The sequence below is a fragment of the Harpia harpyja genome, chromosome 9, assembly GCF_026419915.1.
Source record: "Harpia harpyja isolate bHarHar1 chromosome 9, bHarHar1 primary haplotype, whole genome shotgun sequence".
NCBI classification, from domain to species: domain Eukaryota; kingdom Metazoa; phylum Chordata; class Aves; order Accipitriformes; family Accipitridae; genus Harpia; species Harpia harpyja.
Window position 1 is genome coordinate 32,795,995 of NC_068948.1, and position 27,317 is coordinate 32,823,311.

At 42.0% G+C, this 27,317-nt stretch overlaps 2 protein-coding genes across 6 annotated transcripts in view; both read left to right on the forward strand.

Annotated features, from left to right (window-relative positions):
* Positions 1 to 21,246, forward strand: part of NAA25 (N-alpha-acetyltransferase 25, NatB auxiliary subunit) — a 33,625-nt gene extending 12,379 nt beyond the window's left edge. For 3 of the 5 annotated variants that reach the window (XM_052796724.1, XM_052796726.1, XM_052796727.1), the window contains 16 exons: positions 335 to 424; positions 777 to 946; positions 1,726 to 1,838; positions 4,532 to 4,739; positions 5,366 to 5,452; positions 6,494 to 6,674; positions 7,321 to 7,420; positions 11,809 to 11,960; positions 12,257 to 12,382; positions 12,694 to 12,937; positions 13,156 to 13,279; positions 13,634 to 13,699; positions 14,194 to 14,291; positions 14,509 to 14,619; positions 15,066 to 15,212; positions 17,891 to 21,246. In XM_052796724.1, the coding sequence (XP_052652684.1) occupies positions 335 to 424; positions 777 to 946; positions 1,726 to 1,838; positions 4,532 to 4,739; positions 5,366 to 5,452; positions 6,494 to 6,674; positions 7,321 to 7,420; positions 11,809 to 11,960; positions 12,257 to 12,382; positions 12,694 to 12,937; positions 13,156 to 13,279; positions 13,634 to 13,699; positions 14,194 to 14,291; positions 14,509 to 14,619; positions 15,066 to 15,212; positions 17,891 to 18,013 (2,140 nt within the window). In that variant the 3' untranslated portion in view covers positions 18,014 to 21,246. The remainder of the gene's footprint in view (positions 1 to 334; positions 425 to 776; positions 947 to 1,725; positions 1,839 to 4,531; positions 4,740 to 5,365; positions 5,453 to 6,493; positions 6,675 to 7,320; positions 7,421 to 11,808; positions 11,961 to 12,256; positions 12,383 to 12,693; positions 12,938 to 13,155; positions 13,280 to 13,633; positions 13,700 to 14,193; positions 14,292 to 14,508; positions 14,620 to 15,065; positions 15,213 to 17,890) is intronic. The other 2 variants (XR_008236617.1, XM_052796725.1) reach the window with 2 other exon arrangements.
* A 799-nt stretch (positions 21,247 to 22,045) lies between these two features.
* Positions 22,046 to 27,287, forward strand: ERP29 (endoplasmic reticulum protein 29). Its single transcript, XM_052797457.1, has 3 exons — positions 22,046 to 22,206; positions 24,069 to 24,207; positions 25,394 to 27,287. The coding sequence occupies exons 1-3, from the start codon at positions 22,087 to 22,089 to the stop codon at positions 25,894 to 25,896; spliced, it is 762 nt and encodes a 253-aa protein (XP_052653417.1). The 5' UTR covers positions 22,046 to 22,086; the 3' UTR covers positions 25,897 to 27,287.
* The last annotated feature ends 30 nt before the right edge of the window (positions 27,288 to 27,317 follow it).

The following is a 27,317-nucleotide window of genomic DNA, read 5'->3' on the forward strand; positions in this document are numbered from 1 at the left end:
GTTAATACAGAGGAGAATCTTCTGCCTTAGCATTTTGTGGGGGTATTAATGAGCTCTGATTGGAATGTAAATGTTAAGAGGAGAGTTTGTAGCTTGCTTCAATTCTTCATTGAAATTCTTTCCTTTAATATGTTTCAAGAAATTCAGGATGATGGCATTCTTAAGATGCGAGACCTTTTCAAGGAGAAATTATTCTTATTGTAGTTGTTTTTTTCTGTAATATGAATGTGTGCTATTCCTTAAATTCAGCTTTTGCAAGGAATGCAGTTTTAGAAGTGAGTTACTGTTTTTGGCAATTCCCTAAACTTTGTTCTGTGCCTGATTTTTGTTTCAGCTCAGATGATTGGCAGTTTTATATAACTTACTTTGATTCAGTGTTTCAACTCATTGATGAATCCTGGATGCCTCCACCAGAAGAAGAGCAGTAAGTTAACAGTTCTGCTATGGATTTGCTTTTCCTTTGTGCTACAGTGAATTGTTTGCATTCGTATATTCAATGCAGCACTGTCTGCATCTTTGGGTGACTTCTTGACATCACACCCCAAATGATGTGTTCTTCCTACTTTGTTTTGGAGGCTGGCAATAGTTTATTGGAAACAGCTGTTCAGTGGTTTGTACACTACAGAACTCTTCCAGTTCGTATTTTTCATGGTGATTGATTTAGAGAATCCATCATGCCAGGTTTCCTTAAGAATATCCTGGGAGTATGCTGAACACATTGTCAATGCCTAGCAATGGAAAGAATCAAAGAACCTTTTGTCTCTTTAATTGCACAGCTCTTTGGAAGGAGAGGTACACTATACTGTAGAGCAAGCTGTGAAATTTATAGAAGAGAGGATAACAGAAGAATCTAAGAGCTCTCGGCCACTTCGGGGACCATATTTAGCTAAACTGGAGCTGATTAGACGTTTGCGGTACAGAGGTTGTAATGATGAATATAAACTAGGTAAGAACCACTAACTGGATGATGAATTAATCTTTTGGAGAGAGAACACAAACTTGGAACAAGCTCTTTGCTAAATCACTGAGTTAAATACAATGTCTGTTATGAAAATGTACATGCTGTTGTCTGTATATAAAGAATCTTGAAAGCATTAGAAGGTGAGCCCTGAAGAAAGGCAGGTAGTTCCAAACTGCTCCAGGGCTTGTAAAAGCAAGCAGGGAAATTTTCAAAAAGACCTATGGGATCTAGGTGCATATGGTCACTGACATCATAATGTAAAGTGCATTCCTGATGCACTGCTTTTGTAGAAAGTCCTGCTGTTACGCTGTAATCTCTGAATGGTTTTTCGTTCAAGTTTTTTGGCAGTAGTACCAGGTTTTGCTTTTTAAAAACTTGCATTTAAAAATCGCATTTAGGGAATCAGTGAAGGAGAGAATGAGATTAGAGCAACATCTGTGCTACTTACTAGTTCCTTTTGTATTTCAATCCAAAAATAAGTCACTGTTAGATAAGTGGAGGCTGTGTATGCATGCCTGTTATGCTGAGCTCTTATGTGCCAGAGAAGCTCGAGTGAAGCTCTTGGGGCTTTTTGTGTCCTTGGTTACCAAAGACATTGAACCTCTGTTAAAATCTTAGTAGTACAGCTATCCATTTTCTAAATCGCTATGTAATCTCAAAGGGGAGGGAAAAAAAAAAAGCATTACCAAAGATTTCTCATAGTTATTTTACAGATTCAACTTTTGATAGAGCATATTAAAAAGATGAACTGGCCTTTTTCCTAGGTGACCCAGAAGAACTAATGTTCCAATACTTCAGAAAATTTGGGGACAAACCCTGCTGTTTTACTGATCTCAAAGTATTTGTGGATCTCCTCCCATCCAGCCAATACACAAAGGTAAGGAAAGATGAAGAAGTGGTGGCAGAAACTGCAGCAGTTGTTTGCACTCTGGTCCCTTTATCTTAAAATACCTGTGGATCTTATCAAAAGACTGGAAACATCACATTTTTATCTTTTGTTTGAAATTCAGAAAACTCTTGTTCATTGTATTTTCTACAGTGCAATCTGAATACACTGAACAATTTCATTCGGAGGATTTTTACTGGAGACTAAAAACTAAGTTTGATCCTGCAGAGTCTCAGACCCAGATGTAGTATTCATTTGACTTTATTACCATTTCAAGGTGTCAGGGTGCTTTGAGATGGTCTTGGTTGAATTCTCGTATCAAAAATGAAAAGCTGGTAATGCTGATGAAAGTTACAAGGTACAAGTCTGTATCTTGTAACAAAAAGCTCCCTAGGAATTGTAGTTCAGTTGATAAGCTACCCAATTTAGCTCATTTTTAAATGCCTAATCTCTCATCACTTTTGTTTATAGATCGCAGTGTACAAAATGGAGTAATGTAACACTACAGAAGGACCACCCTGTTCATTCCTTTGTAGTTCTCATTGCTGTGTACTGTAACTTTTGTTTTACAAAGACATCCTCCTCTTTCCCTTCCCACCCATCACTTGTTTTTCCCATTAAAATTATATGTTTAATGGGAAAAATCTGCTCCCTCATCTGATGCAGGTAGGGTGTCACATAGATATTTTGCTTGGCTCTGCTGCAGTGCTAAAGAATGGACACATTGGTACTGATCAAGGGGTGACCGAGAGACCTATGGCAACTTTTCCAGAATCTCCTTCTGAAACAAGCTCTCTTTAACTGAAAAGACTATTTGTGCAGAGTCATGAGCAGCTTGTTGAATGACTTCAGCAGCTGGGAATCCTGTCACTCACCCCATTGTTTTTCTAAGCCATTGTGTAACATTATCAGAGCTGGGGAGGGCTAGACAGAACCCTGGACCAGCCAGAGGCTGTTGATAAAATGTTTGTAAACAAAGTGTAGATAGTGTTGTTGTATTCTTAGTTTATTAAAATACTCTGTCTGCTAATGCAAGTTCTTCCCACAGCCTCACTAGTAATGAGAATGGTGGCCCTGGCATGTATGGGTTGCTGCTGGTGTTTCATGTTAAAAGGTCTGTTTTTATTCCACTGGCAAGAGATGTGGTCAGAAGGATATTTAACTCATAGTTGTGGAAATGGTGATACCATTGCAAGGTAACCCTGAAGTACTGAACAGGTTTAATCCTAACTTTCCAGGAAACAAATTCTAAACCCAGAGCAGGGGAGTGATATTTGATAATAATAGTTTAGGCTACAGTTTTGTTGTGGTGCTTGTAAAACCATGACTTTGAATAAATTCTCTAAAACTTTCTGATTGGCCTTAAAACTGCTGCTGATTTAGTGAATATATCATATTGTGTCATACTGACATACTGGAATGTCTTCCCAGTGTATGGCTTCTGGCTGTTGTCTCTGAAGCATGCATCTGCAGTGGTTTAACTCAGTCAAGGAGATGTGTAGCTGAGGAGCTTTAGTGGTGCTGAAGTGCTGACTAGTTTTTGAAATCTGAAAGTTTAAGTTACTTAAAATATTTATAGATTGTCTTAACTTTATTCTTGTTTCACAGCAAAAGATGCCAAAGGTTGTTGTATCCTAGGTAAAGTAACAGGGTCACACTGAGGCTATACGCAGCTTGGTGGGGGGTCTTTTTTTTTAAAAGTACTGAATGGTGTTACAGTTCAGTAGCTGAGGATGTGACAATCTTGCTGGGCCACTAGACGCATAAGATATTGCAGAAATAATTGTCGCGACATCAGTCCTGACTTCCTAGAGGTGTAAATTGGAGTATGCAGCCTAGTGATTTGATTGACCTTGCTGAGCTTGGCAAAATCTCAAACTGAAAAGATTTGTTAACACAGTCTTCATCAGTATCTATGGGAAAACTGGAATTTGTATGCATGGTGCTATGTGTTCCTCCTATCTAGCTGTCATGCTTTTTTCCTCAGGCATGCATTTGATGCAGTTCTTGTGTTTCAACACCAAATGTAGTAAAGTTGAATTCATTGGCTTTAACTCAGTTTTGAGTTTGTAAACACTGTTGGATTTTAGGGCAACAAGAAACTGCTGTCCAGCCCTGACTGTGTGTTGTGAGAAGTCTGCTGTCTTCCATTAGAATTGTAAACAATGAGAGGCTACTTTTCTTAAAACTTAATTAAAAAAAAAGAAGTCATTAATCAAAGATTATGACCTCACTGAGTACAGCACATTACTTCAGAGTTGAGAGAAAATGTAAGGGCTAGTACAAACCCACTATTTCCTGGAAGTGTGCTGTGAAGCCTTTCGGTAACTGCTTATTTTAATTGCATATATTATTACTGAAAGTGTTAACAGGTGCTTGAACTCTCTTGTGTGTCAGTGTATTGGAAACTTGCCTGTGATTTATTTTTTTTCCTCTGTCTGATGAAACTTACTAAAAGCTATTGAGTGCAACCAGAACTGTGTGCTCACCAGCTTTAAAAACAAAAAAAAATAAAAAAATCAAAAACGTTGAATCCAGCTCTTTAACCACTGGTTCTAGTGTGATGTCAGGGTTGATGCTGACATTTCCACCTTGCTTTTCTTTTTTCTTGATTTGAAGGAGGAAATGCTTTCCTTTGTGCAGTCCCAGCTGCCCTGCAGAATTTAACAGTGTTTCTCTTTCAGTTCATCAGTCAATTGCTGGAAGTAATCCCTCTGTCAGCAACAGCAGAGAGTGAAATTGCACTGCCAGCCGATATCAAAGCTCTGCAACAACATTTGTGTGTGGTGCAGCTCTCAAGATTGCTTGGTATCTATCACGCCATGGATAAGAAGCAAAAGCTGACTGTGGTCAGGGAGTTGATGTTAAGATACCGCCATGGATTGGAGTTTGGTGAGAAAAACCGTGAAATGAATGTTGCAGTTCACTTTTAGCTTTTTATGAGCAGAAGTTGGCAGCTTTTTCAGGAGGGTGGAACAACACAAACTCTGGCAAATACCACTATTGGTGCACAGCACCTATTGTGCTGCTAGATAATACTTTTGCTTTCTCCTTTATGATTACATCCTTGGGCATACCTGAATTATCTGTTTTCTTTGAATTTTGTTTCTTTTCAGTTGTATAACTTAAAGACAAATGAGATATTCCTGGGTAGTTCAGATGGTACATTTCTATGTTTGCACAATTGCCTGTGCCTTTAAGCAAAGCCAGGCTTTATCACTGGTGTACCTAGGACAAATACACAGGCAATAATAGTGACTTGTAAATCTTGCAGTTGTAGGAGAGTCTGTTCTTCTTCAGCAGATGTCAACATACGAAGTGGCCCAAAGTCCACATGCGCGATGAACAAATGCAGCATGTATACAGTTGTTTCAGTTTTTAAGACAACTCTGGATTTTATGAATTAAGTTGTGGTTATCATCTGTCAGATAGCTGTGTCATTTGATAATGCCGACAACGTGAGAAGCACCTGACAGCACTGTTAGTAATTGAAGGGTAACTTTTTTTTTTCTATTTAGGAAAATCTTGTTTGAAAACTGAATTGCAGTTTTCAGATTATTACTGCCTCCTTGCAGTTCACCTGCTGCTCGATTTGTGGCTAGAAGGTATGTTCTGAAAATTATGTCTTGCTTAATACCACTCTGGATGGTTGTGATAGGGAGACTGTGTCCCTGTGGCCAGTGTGTACCTGGCGTGGCTTGTTAGGCCCATAGCTTTGTTTTTTCTCTCAATATGAGGTATGTCAGGAGTCCCTCTGTTCAGCTGGTGTTTGATCTGAATCTCACTGACTTCTAAAGGGATTTAATTTTTCTGATTAATTCTTGTAAGTCCTGGCAGAGCTTTGCTGATGACTCCTGCAGCTCAGTGTTAGCTGTCTTCAGAAGCTCATTCTGAGTTTCCCGTGTAGGTAATGTTTTCTTTCCCTTTGCACAGGTTCTGCTGACAACTCCTTTCTGATATCAGAGGTGTTTTGAGAGCATTTCTTTCCCTCCCTGACATACTTTGTCTTTTGGATCCCTTGCTTCTAAACCTTCTGCTGAGACCTGTTGCCCTGTCTTGAGTATTCCTGTACTCCACATCTGCTCTGCCTGTTAGTTTCCTAATCCCACAGTCAGACTTCAATGGTGGCTGTCCACAGGCACTGTTTATCTTCCTGCCCTTCCGTGTAGTTGTCAGTTATGCCTTTGTCTCTCCTGAGGAAGATCTATTCTTTAATCTGAGTAAATCCATCATCAAGTATGGGCTCTTGAATTCCTGGCTCTGTGCTACTGTCTTGCATAATGCTTGGGAGTGCTCTGTACATAGAAGCTAGAAATCCTCAACAGTCCAAGGCTCATTGGGGAAGGTCACTTCTGCAGTGGGCTCATGTGAGGGCTGTGCTCTGTACAGACGTGAGCTTGATATTCCCTGTGAAGAATTATTCCTCCACCTTTCCCTCAGAGAGCAGCTATAGTGCTGGAGTGGGTGTTAGTTTTAAGGGCAGCAGCGTGGCTGATGAATGCCATCTGCATGTTGAAATGCATGGGACCATTTTGAGAGGTGTGTAACTTGGGGAAGGAGGCTCCAACGCCAAAGTGAACTGTGCTGTTGGTGTTCAGTGCCTCACTCTGATCATGCCTGTCTGTGTGTTTTGTCTTTGTCACCAGGTGAAGAGTCAGCTGTGTGGCAGTGCCTCACTCTCTTAGAAGAAGGGTTATCTCATAGTCCTTCTAATGCTCAGTTTAAATTGCTGCTCATTCGAATCTACTGCAGACTCGGTGCATTTGAACCTGTTGCAGAGCTCTATTCCAGCCTTGATGCAAAACACATACAGCACGACACCATCGGGTGGGTAGTATTTACTGAGAATAATTGGTGATGGTGACCCTCCAGTAGCCAGTACTGAGATCTTCAGTTTCCTTTGCTACTGAAAGTTAGCAGATTATCAGATTTTCATACGGTGTTGGGCAAAAGTGTTTTGGAATTACATGAGACACATCTACTGTAGTATGCTCCCCTTCTCGTGGAGTATCTTTCTTGTGTGATTTTGACCTGTTTGGGGTTTTCAGAGTATTAACTAGGGGGAATCTGAAAGAAATTTGTGAAATGTATATCTTGATGCCAGTCATAGCTTGGTGTTCTGGCTTGTGTCATAGCTCAGCAAAGCTTGGGAGCACTACTTAAAACAAACACACCCAATGGCTTTGCCTTGGTTATTGTGTTTGTGGGTATCTAAGTAATCTCTTGCACACTTAACAGGGTGGATGGAGGAACTCCAAGCCCCCACATACTGTTTTTAAAAAATTAAGAATTTCTTCCATTACTTTTAAAAGCATAAATTTTAATGTGAATGTTGTGAATGCCCTCCTTTAAATCTCCAGACTTTTCATTAAAGCTGGACTGTACTGCCATTGTCTGTTCGGAGCTGTGTTTGAAATTCAGGTTTCCCCGGGGCTGTGTGCTGATATTTGACTTGTGCTGTGTTGCGTTGCAGCTATCTTCTGACGCGCTATGCAGAGTCTCTGGGCCATTACGCTGCTGCATCCCAATCCTGCAATTTTGCACTCAGGTTTTTCCACTCCAACCAGAAAGATGTAAGTTGAAAGAAACCTCTGTGTCCTTGTAACAGAGCAGTATGTCAAGATACCTTACAGAAGTCTGTGCCCTATGTAAGGGCTTACAGAAATGTAGTGGTTGATAACATGATAACAAAGAGGAATAATGAGTGCAACTTTGTGTTTGTAGTAAAGGTTGCCTCAACCTGTGTTTCTCATTACAAGAGTTTGTAACTTACTGTTATATGGGGTTTTGCTTTAGCTTTCTGTTTTATTAAAGCCAGTTTTAATGCTCCTCAGAAAACAGGTATAATTATTTTTAAATGAATGGATTGTGATTTTATGCAGTAATTTAAGTGAAATGTCACATGGCAAATAAGTCCTGGTGTCATATAACTTCTAGCATTTTGGAAAATCATACAACAGCCAGGGATGGTGGGTCAAGATGGTGATGGCATACTTAGCAATCCTTTATATTACAGTCACTGAAGCAGTGTGTTTTAGTGATGGCTGTCCTGGGCACACAGGGATGGTGGGAATGCACATCGTTAAAAGGTAGGGAAAGCAGAAGGAACAAGATAGGAGGATTTCAGAGGGGAAAAACTGAGTCTTGAAGTCTCAGTTTCACTGAAGGCAGAGCAGAGCCCATGACTAACTGCATTATTTTGAAGTGGTAAGATTGAATTGCAAAACCTGGTCTTGTGCTAATGGGAACTACCTGTTTTATTCAGTTCACCCCTAAAAGTGATGTGAATAAAAAAGAAAATTGTCTTGAATGAGAGTGTTGGGACTGGAATGAATGCAGTAGTGAGGGGAGAGTAGCTGAATTCCTCCGAAGAGATCTGGTGCTTCCTAAAATGCACGCCATGCCCTAGGCATCTACCGTTCTTGTAGCTGACTTGATTAGTAACTACTTGTCAATAATCTTACTTGGAAAGTACACTCTGATGTACATTCTGATACATTCATGGGGAAAGTATCAATTCTGTTTCAGAATTCCCATGGAACCCATGAAAAATGGGCTAGGTAGAACAGTGGAACAACAAATTTTTGACGTCTTGGTGGAAATATATTGGGCAAATAGGAACAGAAATAGTCCAGAATTGTGTCAGGGAAGTATATGCATGTCAGTCCATCTCCCTAAAACTTTCAAGGCAGTCCCATTCTGAGAAGTAGGAATATATCCTGTGTAATTATATTTTACAGTTTGGTCACTGTGGAGAGGTAGGTGAAGAACCTTATTTTTACTTTACTTCATAAGAAGCAAAGGTGCAATCCAGTTGTAACTTCCAGTCAGACACTGGCTAAGTTGGCTCCAAAGGCTCTGCAGTCATATAACTTGCTTTCCCACTAACCCAGCAATAGATAAAAACACAGAACTTGTCTGTACTGAATAGTAAAGATGCTCACAGTAATCCCTCAGAAAAAGTACCCTTGCTCTCTTGGCAGCCCAGGTTATTCCTATGTACTCAATAGCAGTTGCCATGTACCTGTACCTCTAAGATAGATGCTGAGTTACTGTGACCTGTGTCTGACAGAAATTTTACTGTAGGGAGTGGGATGCATAGAGGAGCACGTGGATTGTACGATGGGAGCTTGCTCTTGTTTGCTTCCCTCATTTGCTCATTGTTTAAGCACTGATTCTACTTGCTAAGAGTCTTTGGATTCCTGGGTGCAGTGTTTTGTGGAGTAAAGCCCTAGATCCAGACAGCTTTCTCCTATGTGTCTATTGGTGGTGGTGTCGGCCTCTTTTTTTTTTTTTTTTTTTTTTTTTTTTAATAAAATGCATGACTGCTGGGTGCCAGGTTAAAAAAGTGAACTGAAAAAACTATTGGATATGATTTGTCTGCTTGGGAACACTGCATTGTAAAGCATCAAGAAATCATCTTTCCCTGGAAAACAGTCTGAAGCAGCTTCAGGTGTAGTTACCTTGGAAGAAGGTTATTCTCTTTGGCATGAATCATAAAGGTGGTTGCAGCAGAGAAGAGCTGATGGTCTCCAGTAGCTCAACATCTGTACACAGACGAAGACAGCCACATTCCAAGTGCAGTTGCCAGGAAAATGCTACTCAACTCGCGTTCTAGAAATCCTGAAAAGGCAGTGCCTTGAATGGTTTGACCTGCCTTACTACCTCACATTAAAAAGTTGAAACTGCAAGAGAGGTGAAAGTGGTGCAATCGGCATTATACAATTCTTCGTGCTACAAGATAAGGATGTGACTCTGCATCATGTCTCATCTTGGAGACAGAGTATTGCGACCAAAGGACCATGAGCCATCATTGATCTTGGGTAGCCAAATCTCTTGTGTGTTCTGGACACTTCCGGTGGTTATCACCTTAAGATCCTTTTAGTTGGGAAATGCATCCAAAGCTGTACTAATTTGCAAATAGCAAGTGTCCTTTAAACTGACTGTAAGGTGCAAATTGCAGGAGGTGAAGGCTCAATTTAGGGTACTGTTTACCTAGGATGATGGTATGACAAGAATGGAGATGAAAAAAGAGATTCCTTACCATGAGACATGTCTTAAGTATCACAAGGTCAGAATCTGCTACTGGTTTCTGTGCTGCTGTGGTTCTTGCTGGGGTTGCCCCTTCATACTCAGGGTCTGGATACCAGCTTCCCATTTGAGTCCCATAACAGCATCTAACTGCGATGTTAAAGGAGGACTATCCTTTAAAAGTTAACTTTTTACGTGATTTCAGATACTGCCTGCTCCTCTCTCGGTGTTTAAGATAGCTGGAACATCTGCTACAGCACAGAGAACGTGTCCTGCGTCACGCTGTGCGTGGGACTCTAACTAGAACAGGAAGTGTGGGATATAAACTAAGTGGTCTGGCATAAAAATACAGCTACTGATTCAGACTGATTGCTTTGGATAAATACGTTTTCCTTCTGACTTGCTGAACTTAACAGCCTGAAGTGAGTCCTGTTTAAGAGTGAGTCCCATGAGTAACAGCTGTCTAGGATGCTGTGCAGTCCTGACATAATATTTCTGCTCTGGGAGAGGATGCCAAGGACAGGGAGGAGAGAGAAGGCAGTACTGCTATATTTGACCAAAACTAAAAAGGCAACTTTATCCTTCCCAAGATAGTCCTCCTTTAAATATGCAGAATCACAAGTAATCTCTCTAATTTTCTTGTGTCCGTCCGTCTTTAATTTCTCCAGATACTGCAGGCAAACAGAACACCAACGTGTCCTATGGGGATTTAAAAACCACGTCGATGCAGTTGAATTAGCACCCATAGCGCAATCCCGCAGCCTGACAATGAACTCTACAAGGCTGTTTATCAGAGGGTATGTTGTTGAATATTTGGCATATTTTTTTCATACAGTGCAAATAACCAAATTTCTTAGGAGGCAAAAAAAAAAAAGACAGAGCTACCTAGAGGATGTTTCTTATTTTGGAGGGATTAAAAAAAAAAAAAAAGGTGGTTTTCATCTGTGAGTGCTAGCTTCTAGTCTCTCAGAGCCTTCCAGACAAGTTGAGTCTTTTAGTACCGTATAAAGTTCAGTTAACCAGAGGCCTTTTTTGGTGCCTCTCATCTTCAGTGTATTTCATAATCTTGTTCAGAAGAAAATACTTGATTTGCCAGAATTTTTCAATTGTGGAGTAATTCTGATGTAAAAAATACAGCCATCTGTCTTGACTGGGAGCACAAATAGTTCACTCTGCCTCTACAGTTAGAAGTTTTCATTAAAATATAGTGCTTTTTTGGGGCTCCTTCGTCATACAGATCTCTTTCTGGAGATTACTTGGACTGATGTGAAATATTAGTTGTGTGTTGTATTGCTGTATTTTATCAGAGGGGAAGCAAACTATTCCGTGGACCCTGACAGTTTCCTTTGGTGTTTAGAATGTTTTGTAATGTGTATACACTGCGTGATATTATCTTGTGATACTGTATTCAAAAATCTAATAAAAAAGAGAAACAAAAAAATGTGTGAGTAATTTTTTTAATCTATGTTGCGGTAATATGTGATGCACATCCAAGTCATTTCCAGAAAATCTGGAATATATTTGTTTTGCCTGAAGGTACTTCTCACAATGAAACAATGATTTAATAGTTTGAATAATGCATCTCAAAAAAAAAAAAAAAAAAGCCTTCCAAAATCATCTCTCCCCTCTAAGTATTTTTCAGTCTCAGTGGTCGCAACAGCATGATGTTTCTTAGTGTTGTTTGGTTATTAAATCACACTGCCCAGTGGAGCATCTGGGCGTTCTCAAATTAAAGTAGCGAAACTGCTGGGATGACTTGGACAAGCAAAAGTGCAAGCTTCTCCCAGGGATTGAGTATCTGCCAGATTCTGTACCTCTGGGTTAATGAAAACCACAGAAATGCAATTTCTTGGCAATGACCTTGTTAAACCCTGGTTATTCTGAATTTATGGAAGTAACTAATACAAAGATGGTGTGTGTTTTCTTCTAGACCTCAGAATATATCATTCAAGCCTACAAGTATGGTGCATTTGAGAAGATCCCAGAATTCATTGCATTTAGGAATAGGCTGAACTCTTCCCTTCACTTTGCGCAAGTTCGCACAGAACGGATGTTGTTAGACCTCTTACTTGAAGCAAATATGTAAGTACAGCAGCAATAAGTGCAGCACCTTGCACATGAAAAAATTGGAGATTAGTGCATAGGAGGAACACTGGCCAAGTGAGACCTTGGCGAGTTGCATTTGCAGCTCTTTGGCAGAAACCTGTGAGCTATGTCTCTCTGCTTCTAATTTGCTCTCCCCTTCAACATCCTGGTCATACCATGTATGTGTAACATTTCTGACATCAGAAGAGTTGAACAGTGGAGAGAATGTTAGCTGTGTTTCCTATTTCCAGTGATCAAATGTTTGATTTAATATTGCTTGTTCTTATGTACAGATCAACCAGTTTAGAAGAAAGTATAAAGTCCATGAGTCTGAGCCCAGAGGAGGATGACATTCCGTGGAAAGATTTGCGTGACAACAGAGACCTGACGGTCTTGTTTAACTGGGATCCAAAAGACAGGTGAGTAGAAATATCCTCAACTGTAGAGTCCCACCTTTTCTTTACAGCACCCATGGCAAAGAAAATCCTTCCAGGGCAACTGCCATATTTAAATGTTCTCTAGGCTGGCTAACTGCAAACTTAACAAGCATCATTCATCTCTTCTAGCAGTGCTGCCTTTTTACATATTAATACAGTTTTCTGAATTTCTGACCACTCCTTCCTCTTCATACAGTATTCAGTAACTTTGGGGAGGCTTTTGTACCTGAGTGAAGCTTGCTACTTTGCAAAATTGAAGCACTTGCCTGAAAACATTTGGTGCCTTTCTCTAGGGACATTTCTGAAGAACATAGGAAACTCTCACTGGAGGAAGAAACCATGTGGTTGCGAATCCGGTCTTTAACTTTAAGGCTAGTAAGCGGACTCCCAACTCTTAGTCACACTATTCAACCAAAGAACTCTGAAAAGACTGCAGAGAACGGCGTGTCATCCAGGATTGATACAATTCGATCCCTGCTTCAGCAGCTGGAAGCGGCAGTGGATTCAGGGAAGAAGTTTCTAGAACAAAAAATTCAGGTACCCGTTAAGGAAAAAGCTATCCCCAAATATTAAATGAACGTGAATGCAAGCAGAGAAACTGAATGCATCTTGTAACGTCCAGCAGGCTGCAGAATGCACTTAACTGACCCTGAGTTTGTAGTGTATGAATCTGAGAGATGTGCCAGAGACAAACACTGTGTTCTGGATAAGGAAAAGCTGCAACACCTTTATCTTTTTCTTTGCTTCTTGCCTAGTATCCTGTCCTTGGCCCTCCTCCTACCCGAATGGCTGGCTTCTTCAGTAATGGCAGCTGTCAATGCCAGACTAGCTTGTTTTATCTTGTTAGCGATATTTATGAACTAGATACCAATGGCTTAGGTAAGTGTTTGAGGGGCAGGGGTTTAACCAGATTGCCATGTGTGGTGGGAGGGAGCGAGATGTGTCTCCATGTAGTTTGAAAACAACTAGGCATTGGATCATGTGGACCCAAACTGTTACTTGTGTGTTAATTTTTTGAATGACACTAAGTTATCTGGGAGATAATGCCTTAATTTAATGTTTTATGCAAGTCGTCTTTTTTGTACAGTATATGTCAATGTAATACTGGATCCCCTTTGAAAGCAGATGCATTTGCTTTTGACTGCTAACACTAAATTACACTTAAATGCCTCTTGGTTTCTGGAAGCAGAAAATACACAAACTTGTGGTTTATAACTTTTTTCTCTTTTTCAGAAGATTCAGCAGAAATCCAGGAGAGGATAGGGAATAGTTTCAAGTCTTTAGTAGATCGATTGACAGGTAAATGGTAACTCAAGACTAAACACTGGTAGCTAAGGTGGTGCTTCATGATGCTCTGAGGATGTGCTGCTGAGTGTGCTGCAATTATGAGGAGTGTGTTAATGCATCTGCAGACCGCTTTGAAAGATACTTGAGAATAAGGCTGAGATTGCTCTTGGCTCATCTGATCATGAAGCTGTTGCATGCCACAGAATGTCGTCATGTCCTATCATTTTGCTACCTTGCAGCCTAGTCTGAACAATTGTTGTCTCCCTGGTACTTGGTCCAGGTGTGCTAATAAATGGTGTGGAGATACTGTTTGTAATGAAATACAATTTGGCAGAAGCTTCAGAGCTGTACCTTCTCAAGAGACTTTGGCCAAATTTATCATTAACTGCTTGGTGGTCGGTCCTTTGACACCTTTACACACTACACTGAGATACATACTGTATGGAAAATATGCATTTAAGTTGATCTGTGTGTCCTGAATAAGGCTTTTCTTTTTTTCTTTTCAGACTTGTTCAATAAATGTAAAGGTGATTTGATTGAAGTCAGAGATGGCACCTTGAAAACTCATCCAAACTTGTTAGAAAACCTAGTCTTCTTTGTTGAGGTATATTTTTCTCTGGAAACCAGAAATTTTGGAGTACTTTAGGGTAGAAATGTTGGGACTAAAACACAGTGGCAGTTCTTTGATCTCAGTCACTCATGAAAGCAGAGGGGTTTTGTTGCATATTCTAATTACTCTGAGTCTTATCAGTAGGAACAGTAAAACAGTTTAGAGGCCTCCTGTAAATGCAACTTGTAACATACTTGTACCTTTTTTCCAGACGATCTCCATTGCCCTGTGGGTATCAAGTTATTGTGACAGTGTCCTCCGACCTTTTAAATCCAACCTGCAAAAAAAGAAGAAGAAAAAAAAAGAAAGCAGTGTAGCTATGGTAGAGACAATATTCCTTTCTTTTCTCCCCCACCCCCAATCCAACAGCATATTTATACTGAAAGAAAAATCAGGATAGATAACATATTAATAAAATGTTTTTCATAAACTTTGCCTTGTAGAGGCTGACATGGGTTAGAGATTACTTAGTACTAATTTTTGAAACTCAGTTTCCATTTAAAGTCAAATGGTGACATGGCACATCTGACATCACATGACAGCTTTTTAATAGGAAACAGTTCAGAGTATCACAGGCCTTCCTGCCTTGAATGTGCTACAGGAAACTTGTTAACTAGTAGTGTTCATCTGGGTAGGTAGATTATAGCTTAGCAGTGGGGGGAAGGAATAGAATGACAGATGTTACAAAGTGAGTTGTCATATAGAATAGGCATTTGAATAGGCATTAAAATGTGTTTGTAAATTAAAAATATATATTTGTTTTTATAGCCACCTGTTTTTACACATTTTCTGGATTATGTTACTGAACTACAGACATTAACTTCCAACGTAATAGATCACATCAAAGGGCTTGAAATAATTCTGACTGCACTGAAACTTGAAGACCTGTCCCTCAAGGACGCTCTGCTTTTACAGGTAAGAACTTCTGTTGTTTGTGTGTGACTGATAACAACCTGTATGTACACACCTGTGGGATAACTTTATTGAAAGCTTCTTTTTACCAAAATTTTCTATTGGAAGGAAGAAAAAGGAAAACAAAGAAACAAAAAGCTTAGTTTTAGAGTGGTGAGTTAGGCTTTTTTTATAGTGATGCAGTGACTTTGGCTCATTTGATCAGTTCCAGCTCACTGCACAAAATTTCAAAAAATGAGATCTAAACACAGGAATTTTAAAATATTTTCATTTTGTGTCATATATTAGTGAAGAAAAACTTAAGGTTTTAACATTATTTTGTTCTATTATCTGTATTTTACATGCCATAATGCATGCAAAATACTTATTCCAGGAAACTTTTGAGATTCACCTACTGCTGATTAGTCACTTCCCTGGAAACAATTACTTGATCTTCACAGAAAAGCAAGTGGCAACTTCCCCCCCCACCCCCCTAGCTATATAGGGAAAAACAGAGGCAGGAGTAATAGGCACTGCACATGCCAAACCTCATGTCAAATATAGATGTGGGAAGCACGGCCCTAATGAGGAAACTTGGCTTTTTAAGCCATTGCAGTCAGATAAGAGTTAAACTTTGTGGTAGAGTTAATGTTACTGTCATAAGGGATCTTCTAACAGTTCAGTACTTACTGTGAATGTGTTTATGTACAAGAGCAGTTGAGATCCTGAAAGTATCTTTGAAATGGTGTCAGAGTCTAGCTAAAAAGCCTAGAGGTGACTGAAAGCATAGAATTGGAATTTCTTTCATGGTGCTCTTGAAACACAGGTGGGGATAAAAGGTGCAACATAGTAAAGTGGTGGAATAGGCATCATCTTCTGATATGCAGGGGAGAGGGGCTGGGGGAGTGGTGAGTTGTGCTCCCTGTCAAAGAAGGATTGCAGATTCCAGGAGAAAGGTTTGAGAGGGGAGTCGTCTCCTCACCAGTAATAATTTTGGGGGTAGGAGAGACTGAGTAGGAGAAAGTACAGGCAGAAGTTGTGTTACTTGGGACCCCCACAAATTCAATCAGGAATCAGCACTTAAGACAGAAACAGGTCTCCACTATATTTATCTAAAGTGGGAAACTTGGCCTACAGGGCATTGGCATTAGGTTTGTCTAGATGAAAGATCTGAAGGCTTTTGAACTGGGAAGTATTTAAAAGCTGCACCCATCTATTTCAGAACTGCACTTCTGTCCACCTAAGCTGCTGTTAGCCAGCTTGTGTTTTTTCAATTAGATTGTCCTGTTTATTTCATAGCACATTATTTAAAATTTCCCTTGTCTTGTTGCTGTATGAGGCTGATGCAGAAGTATCTCAAAAAAAAAAATATAAAAAAGAATCTGCAAAAACCGATAGAAAGTAAGGAAGTCCCTTAGACTGTATTTAATGCAAATTTGAATAAAAACTAAAAAGTACATTTCCTTAATATCATCAAAGAATCCCCACTTTAAGGGGATAAGACAGTTTCAGGTAATCATTGATATTTGTAATTTTTCTGGTTCCTCACTGAGTCAGCAAATTCTTTCATCTTCCCTTTGATGCAAGGCATCAAATTACTATACAAGGCAGATCTGGAAAAAATGACCATTAGCACATGGATTTGAGCAGAAGCATCTATGGGAGTCTGCAGCTTTTCCTGTGTGTTCACGATGCTTGCTGTTCTGTTTGTTGACATTATTGACATTGTTGCAGTAAATCCTGATAAACGCAGTCTGTACAGCTCTACTCAGACTTTGAGCTATGTTTGCAGCTCTTGTGTGTTTGGAGCTAAAAGATGCTTTTGAAAGAGTCCTCATGTTCAGGTATTAGTAAAAATTCTGGCCTGATTCAGGAATGGAGCGATACTGGCAATGTGTCAGCTGAACCTTGCCACTGATGGAGATTTTCCCACTTTGGTTTGGTTTACTCAGGCTGTGCCTCACAGGCTTTTCTGCTCATTATTGGTGTCTGCAAAAGGCATCCTGATAGCAAGTCACCTTTTGACAGAACAGTGGTTATGGCTGCTGCTTTGAGTACCAGGATGCACCCTTTCTGCATACAGAAATACAGCATCATTCATGATAAGTCAGTGCTAATCTTGCCCTACCTGCAGGAACAACACTGACAATTCTGCATGATGGTGGTCCTCTTAAAAGCCTTTTAGCATGGGCATTTTAGAAAACTGCGCATGAAAGGGAATCTAATCCTTTGGGAAAGCTAGGTACCAGTGTTGCTGAATTAGTGACATCTGAACCTGTCCCAAGCACTGTGGCTCACTATGCTTTGGAATTTGGTGGAAGAGTCTCTTAGCTGGTCAGCGTTAATTTGATGTTTGACTTCAGTTCTCTGGACAAGAAATTCTCTACTTTAATAAATGCTGACTAAAATAAAATGCTACATGCACTCTCAATTTCAGCCACAAATATTTTGCACAAGGATGTTTCCAGAAGTTTGAAAAAATGTTAATGTGTTACCAGCCCTGTTTGGGCAATACCAGTACCTGCAGGAATTATTGCTGCTGAGCAGGTACTGCTTATTCTGTGCTGATGACATTCCCTTTGTAAATCTACACTGTGGTCCTCATGAAATTCTTATCAGAGCTTGAGATGGTGGGGGAAGTTTAATGGGAGGATTTAAAACACTTGCTGTGGATTGAATGATTTATCTCTTGCATTTTGCAGGAAGAAAAAAAGTTTACAAAGACTGTGCAAGGGAAGGTCCAGAGCAGTTACCATCACTCAGTTCAGGAAATTGGAGAGCTGCTGAAAAAGAGACTCGATACCATTAAAAAACTAAAGATATGAGAAGTGCATCCTTGAGAGACTCCACAGGGGAGTGACGCCAGAGCCCCAGACACAGGCAACATCCAATGTACCATCACTTTAATCCAGAACTTCCTCATAATGAATGCATGAAGGACTTAAAATCATAAAACAATTTTTTTAGGTATTACAGATGTATTGAGCTGATTTAAATTATTGTACATAAATGAGAAGCAGGGACCCTTCTTGGGGTTTGACCACTTTTTATACATGTTCATAGGCATATTGCGACAGGAGAAAATTAACTTTCTTCCCTTTTGATCTCTAGAAACAACTGGAGATGGTCTTTAGAAGCAGCAATAGAAATCCAGTGTAAAGCGTATATCTCAAAGGAGTTGTATTTTCATCACCATACAGTGTTTATAATTTTTGTATGGTCCTTGCCTTAGAAATGCAGAAATTGTAGATGTCCACATTCAGCCGCCTCCAATGAAATAAGCCTGTTTTGGAGCTGCCTGTTTTGTCCGCAAGCCACCTAGTTGGCCCAGCAGGGAGAGATGAGGCTGCACTGGAGGAACACCTTCTGCATACAGCCTTCCAGCAGAGCCCAGCCCTCTGTTGCAGGGTGGGAGTAAGCCATGCCTGGTGGTGAGGCAGGTTCCTCTAAGGAGAGAACTGCTGGAGGGAAGAGGTGGTGTCAGTCTACACACAGGTTGTTTTCACATTCAGAAAAATTGCAAACCTGATGAGGAGCAAACTTGGACATTAAGCTTTAGAGAGACAAAGATGGGAATCAGTGTTTCAGCAAAAAAAGACAAAACGAGAGACCTTGTGTATAATGGCTGCAGTGAAGTCTGACACTGAGGTCTGATTCCATGTCAGTTTAATGTAAAACAGCAATCATCATGACTTTTTAAAAGTGTATTTAGATTACTGAAACTTTAAGACTTAAATATTTTAATAGAAATTAAATCTTATTGGCTTTGGTTTTAAGTTGGCAGAGGTAACTTTTGCTTCCGCTGTGGTATGAGGCTGAGAATACTTTTTGTAACTGTATGCTTGCTTTTTGCAGTTGATCTTTGATTATTCAAGTACTAGCTCATTAGGCATTCTGTTAGAAAGTGCAATCACATCATCTGCTCCCACTGAATTTGCATTTCTGCTGGGTTTTGTTGTTTTTGGTTTTTTTTTTTTTCTTCATTTTAGAGTAATGCAGCCTAAAATTGGTAGGCAAAAAAAGTTACATGTACCTGCAATACAAGGGACAGGTCAGACTTTAGATTCCTCATCTGATTTAAAGCAGCTAGTATCTGAAGTCTATATTTAAAGTTTTAAGAGAGCTGACAATCCTACCTTTGTCGTCTCTTCTGAGTATGTTTTGTTAGTAATGCTAGAATGTTGATGAGAATATTTTTTTAAAATAAATCCCCTGTGTAAAAAAAAAAAAAAAAAAAAACAAAAAAAAACACCACACATAGCTGCTCTTGCTGGATTTAGTTTTGCTTTGCCTCATCCTGAAAGGGAAAGAAGAATGTCTGCAGGTTGTCTAAAGCGTAATGGATGTCCTGGTGGTTTAATTGCAATGTCTGGTAAGTGCTCTGGGCTGGAGGAATACCAAAATGTGTTAAGTCTGTTTTATAGTAATACTTTTCCTGAGAAGAGAGAAAAAAAAAAAAAAACAAAACTGAACTCTTACATGTTGTATAGAAATACCTTTTTTGAAAGAAGGGTGTGCTCCTTAAATTAAAGCAAGACTGATGACTGAAGTTGATGCTTTGAAATGTGTAAGGTAAATGAAAGCAGTCCCATTGCTGAGATCATGCAATTAGTAGAGAAGCACTGAGCCAGAAATCTGCACTGCCACTTGTCATTCAAGGAGGCAAATTGCCATCGCTGATGTTCCTGTCCCCTCCCTCCCCGGTGGCAGTGCTAACTAGAGGGGGCTTTGCGCAAACACCAGCGTTGAATGGAAGTTGACACAGCACCCTCATCCAGAGGGGATAGTCCAGGGTCTGACTTATGCTGGAGTTTCCTTCCACTGCTGCTACAACAGGTTGAACTCAACCAGTCGTATCAATAAGCAATGGTGAAAATGTAAGTGAAATGTCAGGTTAATCTAACCAAGCTTTTAAAATCCTCCTGTGTGCCTGAAAGCAGAACTTGCTTTAAAAAGAGGTTTTCTGTATCAGCTTCTTTAAAAGCAGAATTGAAACTGCTGGGGTGGGGGGGGCATGTGTCATCTGAAGCAAAGTCTGAGAAGAGATGGAACCATGGCTTGCTTTTGCTTCCTGTCACAGCATTTGGCACGGCGCTGGTCCAGTGTTGGTTGGTCACTCAAAGCATCCCCATGCCAGCACGGGGAATACTGACTGTTTCTCAGTGTTAGCTGCTGTCCTGTTTCCAGTTCCAGCCACTGGTGAATGATAAGCTTGTCAAACAAATACAATTTTTTGATTACTCAGTGTTTTATAAAACCAGATGCCATTTCTTCACAAGCTGTAGTTTCTCTATAGGAGGAAACAGTGTACAAAAATGGCTATGTAGTTACTGTTTGGGGGCTTGATTGAGGGAGAGGGAGAATTTCTCTCTACCCTATAAATTGTGTACAGTTAAATATATTATATATTTCTTACAAAAGAGCAATTCCCCTCCAGAATATGTCCTACAGGGACCTGATAAGAAATTCAAGCTATAACCCGCTGCTGCTGTTCCCCCTTTTCCACTCTTGGGATTTGGTTTTGTTTCTGATTTTTTCTTTTTTTTTTTTTTTTTTGGTGATGAATTGAAAAACACGCCTAGAAGAAGCTACCCAGACTACTGTTTACAGACTGAAAAAATATTGCTTTTATACTACTGGGATCATGAGCCATGATCCTTTTACAGATTTCCTGAACTCTTCTCTTTGCTTAAAATCAATGTCTGATGTAGATGAAGATCAGAAGTCTCCTACCCTTCTTTGTCTATGTACAGGACAAAATGTACAAGGCCTGTTTGTGTTGCCCATCATTTTTGTACTTAACTGTTCAAAAATTGCATTTATATTTTGCAATCATTGATAATCATTACTTTATTTTAACCGCTAGTAACCTTAGGGAATTTTTTTCTTGTATCTGCAGCCTTATCTGAACTCTCTTCCTTGATTATTCATTGTTAATTTATGACTGTAGAAGATGTGTATGCCTCAGCCTTCTGTGGACTTAAGTGACACCACTGCAACTGATCTGCTTTAAACTGGATGGGTTTATAATTTATATAAAAGTCAGTTTCGTTACAAATCGGTATTGCTGCCTCTTTCATTTTTCTGTCTGGATGGGCTGGAAGTGGCTGAAGTGCTTTCCTAGACTGTCTAGCTTTGGCAGATTATCCTGGTGCAGGGCAAGCAGAAAATCCAGTTACCGGTGAGGGAGGATGGAAAGAGGGGAGAAAAATGCTCATTGCTTTCCATCTGCGGTCTGGGTTCAGAATGGTGTCTGCCCGGGGAAGGAGCTTGGTCTGTTCTTTGCCATGATCATCCATCTGCCTGCTGTTCAGGCTTTCTGCAGTGCTTGCTTGCACTTCATCCTGGCTTTCAGTGATAAGGAAAGTAAGGGCTGGCAGCGCATGAGATATCTCTGCTAGAAACACACAAAAGTGTGCTTGAGAGGGCTGTGGCAATGCTATGGCAGTGGTCATGCTGCCTGGCCTGTTGCTCTATATAACGACATACTCTCTCTGCTGATCTCTGCCGGGCCGTAGCGCTGCAGGCTGTCCTGCAAGGCTTGATCCTGCGTTCTGCCCTTTCGCCTGCCTTCACCTTTTCCGAATTTGCTGCTGCGAGGTGCCGGCTGGTATTTCTTTTTCTGGCAGCACCACCACCGCGCGCTGCCCCCCGAGGGAAGGGGCTGCCCGTGCACCCTGCCCGTTCCACCCGCGGCGTGGAAGCGGGACCGCGTCAGATCAGCGTTCCTGGTCCAAGGATCGGGCCCGCCCCACCGCCGCGGCCTCGGCCCCGGCCCTGGCCCTGGACCGTTGCCCCGGCTCCCCGGTGGGCCCCGGGGCGGGGCGAGCCCCCGGCGGCGGCCGGCGCTCCGCGCGGTCACGTGGCCCCGGCAGCCCCGCTCCCTCCGCGCTCCGCCATGGCTGCGGCAGCCGCCGCCGGCTCCCTGCTCCTCTGCCTGCTCGGCCTGGCGCTGCCCGGCGGCAGCGCGCTGCACACCAAGGGCTCCGTGCCCCTCGACGCCATCACCTTCTACAAGGTACGGCCCGCCCGGTGGGCGCTGCCGGGTCTGGCAGAGCGCTGGGGACGGGGGAGGGAGGCAGCCGGCCGTCCCGGAGTGCGGCGGCCATGTGCACCGCCGCGAATGCCATAGCAACGGGCGGGCAGCCTCGGAGGGCCGGGGAGGCGGTGTGGGGGGCCAGGGGTGCCCAGTGGGCCGCGGGCCGCCCGTCCCCGCCCCCCCACACACACACCGCCATCGGCGCGGGGCAGCGCTCGGGGCTCGCGGAATGGCCGAGGTGGCGGGCCCGCCGCGCCACAGCCAATAGGAGAGCGGCAGCCGCGGCGGCCAGCCAATCGGCGCGGTCCAAGTGGAGCCGTGCCACCGGGGGCTCCCAGGGCAGCGCTGCGGCGGGGGACCCGGCTCGGCCCGGCCCGGCTCGGCCGGCGGAACCGGCGGGGCGAAGTCCAGCTGCCGCCGCGGCTCCTCGGCCCAGCGCCGGGCCGGCTCCCCGCGCCCCCGGGGGTCAGGGAGCAGGAGAGCCGCTGTCGGCTGGCTCCTGCTCTGCCCGTGCCGGTGACCAAGGGCAGGACCGTGCAGGGGAGCGAGTCGGGGCCGTGAGCACTCTCTGCTTGGGATGGTTTCACATCTTTTTGGTTCATGAAACGGAAAGCAACAGGCTTCTGCCAGACTGAGATCTTGCACAGGGTTTTTTTCTCCACTAAATCACTTTGAAATGAAGGTCTCCACCTGGAGCGTGGCAGGATTTTGGTTTCGGTAGCAACCAGTGCTGTGGCAGGTGTCGCAGGCCCAGCTCGAGGCGGATGGCAAGACGCCTGTCGAAAGGGAATCGTGGTACGGCAGGATTAAAGCGTGCACTGTAGCAGTATGAGCTGAAGATACAAAAATCAGTTGAGCTGTTTGGAAGTATGTGCCCTAAACAAACTGCTCAGGCATGAGCGAATATCTTGCCACATGCCAGACCCCCCCACTTGATTTTTCTGCCATGACAAACCATACGGCACTCGACAATCCTTAGGAGCTGTCAGCTCTTCTGCAACAAGAAGAATTTGAAGTAATGGGCAGAACACTGCAAGAGGGACTTTGAAAGACCAGCTGAAATATCAGAGCTGCAACACAGTAAATGAAGTGATCGGCAGACCCAGGACTGAAGACTTTTGTTAACTGTTGCAACCAGCTGTTACGTCAGTGCCCAGCAGTGCTTGCAGTGCACTTTGTAGGTGGGGACCTGTGTTGCAATCTGACCCTGTTCACTAGAAAAAAGATTTTGCAAGGTCTTATCCTGGAGGGAGAAAAAAAATCCCGAACCAGGTGGCAGATTCCATTTCCAGGCTCATTTGAAAGGGACATCGTCCGAGCAGAGCAAAATGCAAAAGCAATGGCACAAGCGAAGAGGAATCAATTAAAACACGAATTCTCCGTTTCCTGAACCAGTACAGCGTCTCCGCTCCCTCCCCGCGCCTCCTCTCTTGGCTAAGAGCTGCAGTTCTCATGCTGGGATACTTGGGAATGACATTAGATTTGGTCTCTCTCTTAATGTCCCCCTGGAAATTGTTTAGCTGACTTCCTTCCAAGATGTTAATCAGATTTACAATAACCAAATCGTGTATAATTAAAGGCATTATCAGATCCCACAAACCTACCACGTACCATCTGTATCATCTGGTGTAGGAATACGTACACCCAAAGCTCAGTCTTTCCTCCACGCTGCAGTGAGTCATTTTTGAAAGGCCGTAATTATAAAATTTCCATTCTCCCTCTGCATCTACTCATTGCACAGGAAAAGAAGACAAGCTAAAGCAACCTTAGGTGACTTGTAGATTGCTCAAACCTGAAATGCTAAAGTTTTGTCTTTTTTTTTTTTCTTCTTCTTGTTTTAGGTAATTCCAAAGCATAGGTTTGTCCTTGTGAAGTTCGATACACAATATCCTTACGGTGAGAAACAAGATGAGTTTAAAAAGCTGGCGGAGAGCTCAGGCTCCAGTGAGGATCTTCTGGTGGCTGAAGTGGGGATATCAGGTGAGGAATTCCGGACAGATTAGTACAGTATGGGTTGGTGTGGAGGAAATAAACTTCACTGCAATTTCTGATGAAAACAGGCTCTGAAGTAATTCTGACAGAGAGAAATGAGATGGGCTGGCCCTGCCAGACCAAAGCATCTGCTGTGGCTGGTCGCTGAGCTCTGTCTCTGTGCCTCCCGCCACGAGCGTAGGAGTGCTGCTTATCTCCTTTCAGCTGGTTAATGAAGCAAGTCAGCCCACGCTGCTAAACAGGATGCCACCCTCCTCATTCATAGCACTTTTTGTCTTTTTTTTTTTTTTTTCTCCTTTCTTTCTTTACCAAGAGAAACCTTTTTGTCCATTTCCAGGCAGGAGGCCTTATAAGAATCATGCTTTAGCCACAAGCCTGGTCAAACAAAGCATATGTAATATGATTAACTCATTGTAGCAAACCCTCCATTTATTGTTGGTGAAGCACAGAAAGTGGTCGTTGCGCTGTGGCTGGTGTAACTCAATGTTCTTGTAATTGGCTTTAAGAGAAAAGCAGTGAAGAGTGGATCACTGTCACCTTACTCGCTCTTACTTTGTAGGTAGAATTAAGAATTTAAGCTTACAGGAATACAATTCCCACAAACTGGGAAGTTTCACCCACGCTGACATTTCTAAACACACATGGATTTAGCTAAGTAGCATAGCTGTAATCTCTTAAGTTATGTTTTCTGTCCTCAAGAATAAATGCAATTTATGTCAGATGAGAAAACATCTTGTAGCTTGGCGTGCTGTCAGAACTAAAACATGTAAGTGTACACTCTGCACATGGATGAGGAAAAAAAATCCATTTAACTGTAAAATCAAACAAAATGGATAGAGCAAAACAAGGGGAAAAATGGCTATTAACGTCCCATAAGGAGGATGGGGTTTGTACATAGCCATCCTGCTGATGTCTTATGCTATCACAGCCCCAGCAAAGCACCATTAGAACCTTGTATTTTGCTTTAGAGAACCTAATGATGGTTTGCCTTGCACAGATGATTTTCTGGGGTGTTTTTGTTTCAGTGTGTGGCATTTCCTGCCAAAGAGGTTATTAGGACATGGTGAAACTCTGGAAACAAATATTTATCAGTTTGTGTAGGAGATAATCCTGAATTAATTTTTTCTTTTGATTAACACACTGTGCTTTTCTGTGTTTCGTTTTCTCTTGACAGATTATGGTGATAAGCTGAACACTGAGCTGGGAGAAAAGTACAAGCTGGATAAGGAAAAGTTCCCTATTTTTTATTTGTTCCAGGATGGTGACTTTAACAATCCCTTACCTTACAGCGGCCAAATCAAGGCCGGGGCTATTCAGCGCTGGCTGAAGAGTAATGGCATCTATCTGGGGATGCCGGGCTGCCTGAAAGAGTACGACATGCTGGCCAGCAAGTTTATGAGCACCACTGAGAAATCGGAACGCCAGTCCCTCCTGAAAAGGGGGCAAGAAAGTTTAGAAAAAACAAAAGAAACCGAGAAGAAGTCAGCTGAGCAATACTTGAAAATTATGAGCAAGATACTGGAGCAAGGGGAAGAGTTTGCTGCTAATGAAGTTGTCCGAATCACAAAACTGATTGAGAAGAACAAAATGAGTGATGGAAAAAAGGAGGAGCTCCAGAAAAGCCTCAATATCCTTGCTTCTTTCCTGAAGAAGAATAATGAAAAAGATGAGCTCTAATATGTTGGAGAACTTTATACAAGCTGTGAAACACTGTCAAGAGTCCTAACCAGTTCTCCTTATGCAAGCAAACTTCCCGCTGACTTCAAGAGAGCAGCAGATTTCCTTCTGGTATTTTCAGTTTAGATCAAGAGGAAGACATTCCTTAAAAACACAGTATTGTAAACGTTGGAAGAATCACCTTAAAGCAAGACACCAGTATTGTGTAACACTATTCAGTAACAGTGTTAAAGTAGACCAAAAAAAAGCACTAGATTGGCCTGAAGCACATTCCTGGTGGTTTTTACAGCTGTTCCCTGGCAAACAAATAACAAAATTCAGTCTCACATTCCCTCTTACATGTTGTACAAGGTACAGACTGGGTGCCCCTCACATCCCCACCTTTCCCTGTTCTTAGTGTCCTTAGGTTTTATGTTCTTTAATCTACCCCTCCTCCTACCTTTTGTTTTCCCAATAGGGCTCCTTCTCCAAGTCTTGGTCTCCTTACCTGTTGTTGACCAAGAGACACGGAGTTTCCTTTTTCTGCCTTCTCCTTCAGTGGCTTCTGTTTCTGACTTGGGTATCAGCCAAATGCTGGCAGGCATAGTGAAGACAGGTCCTCCACGTATCAGAACTTGCCCCTCATCTTCTGGCCAGAGTAGCCATCTCGACAAACGTTCTCCTGAAATCCTTTGTGGAATCCTGACAGAGCTAGTGATTTGAGCTCTGAGCAAGGGCAGAGTCTCCTTGAGGTGCTATTACACTTAGTCTTGCCAGTTTGTGCAAAAATGTCTTTTTTTCAGAAGTAAGTTTGGGTGAATTTTCTCATGGCTGAAGAGCACATGCAATGCCTGTGCATTTTGCCTGTCCTTCCCATCCAAGCTTCATTTCCCAGGTTCAAAATAAGGGGGGTGGGGGTGAGACCAATAAGGACATGTGAAAGTCCCAAGCCATAGTTAACATGAACCAAATATTTTCTCCAGCCTCATCTTCAGAAGCAATTGTCACTGTCAAACTAAAGCTTCATCAGCATTTGGTAGTTTTAAGTATTTGAGAGTGAGGTAACAGGAAGCAGAAGTATTTGTGCCCTTAAAAGTCTCATCTATGTCATTTTAATGGAGATACCTGGCCCAGGGATCAGGTCAGTCCTCAAAACTTGATACTGCATGTGCTGTTCACACTGTGGAATTCAGGTGGCTGGTGGAAGATGCTGTTCTCGTGATGAGGGCTATAGAGAGTTGGAAAGAGAAACACCTGAGTGTTTTACCTTAAGACTACGCTTTAAGCTAAGCAAAACTGATTTCTGTGGGAGCTTTGCTGCCTTTTGAATCCTGGAGTGGGTACAAGGAGCAGATATTGCTGCAAGATAAAATGTATTAATAATGCTATAATAATAAAATTGTTCCAATTAATAGCTGCTTCTTAAAGTAGTTTCTAGAGAA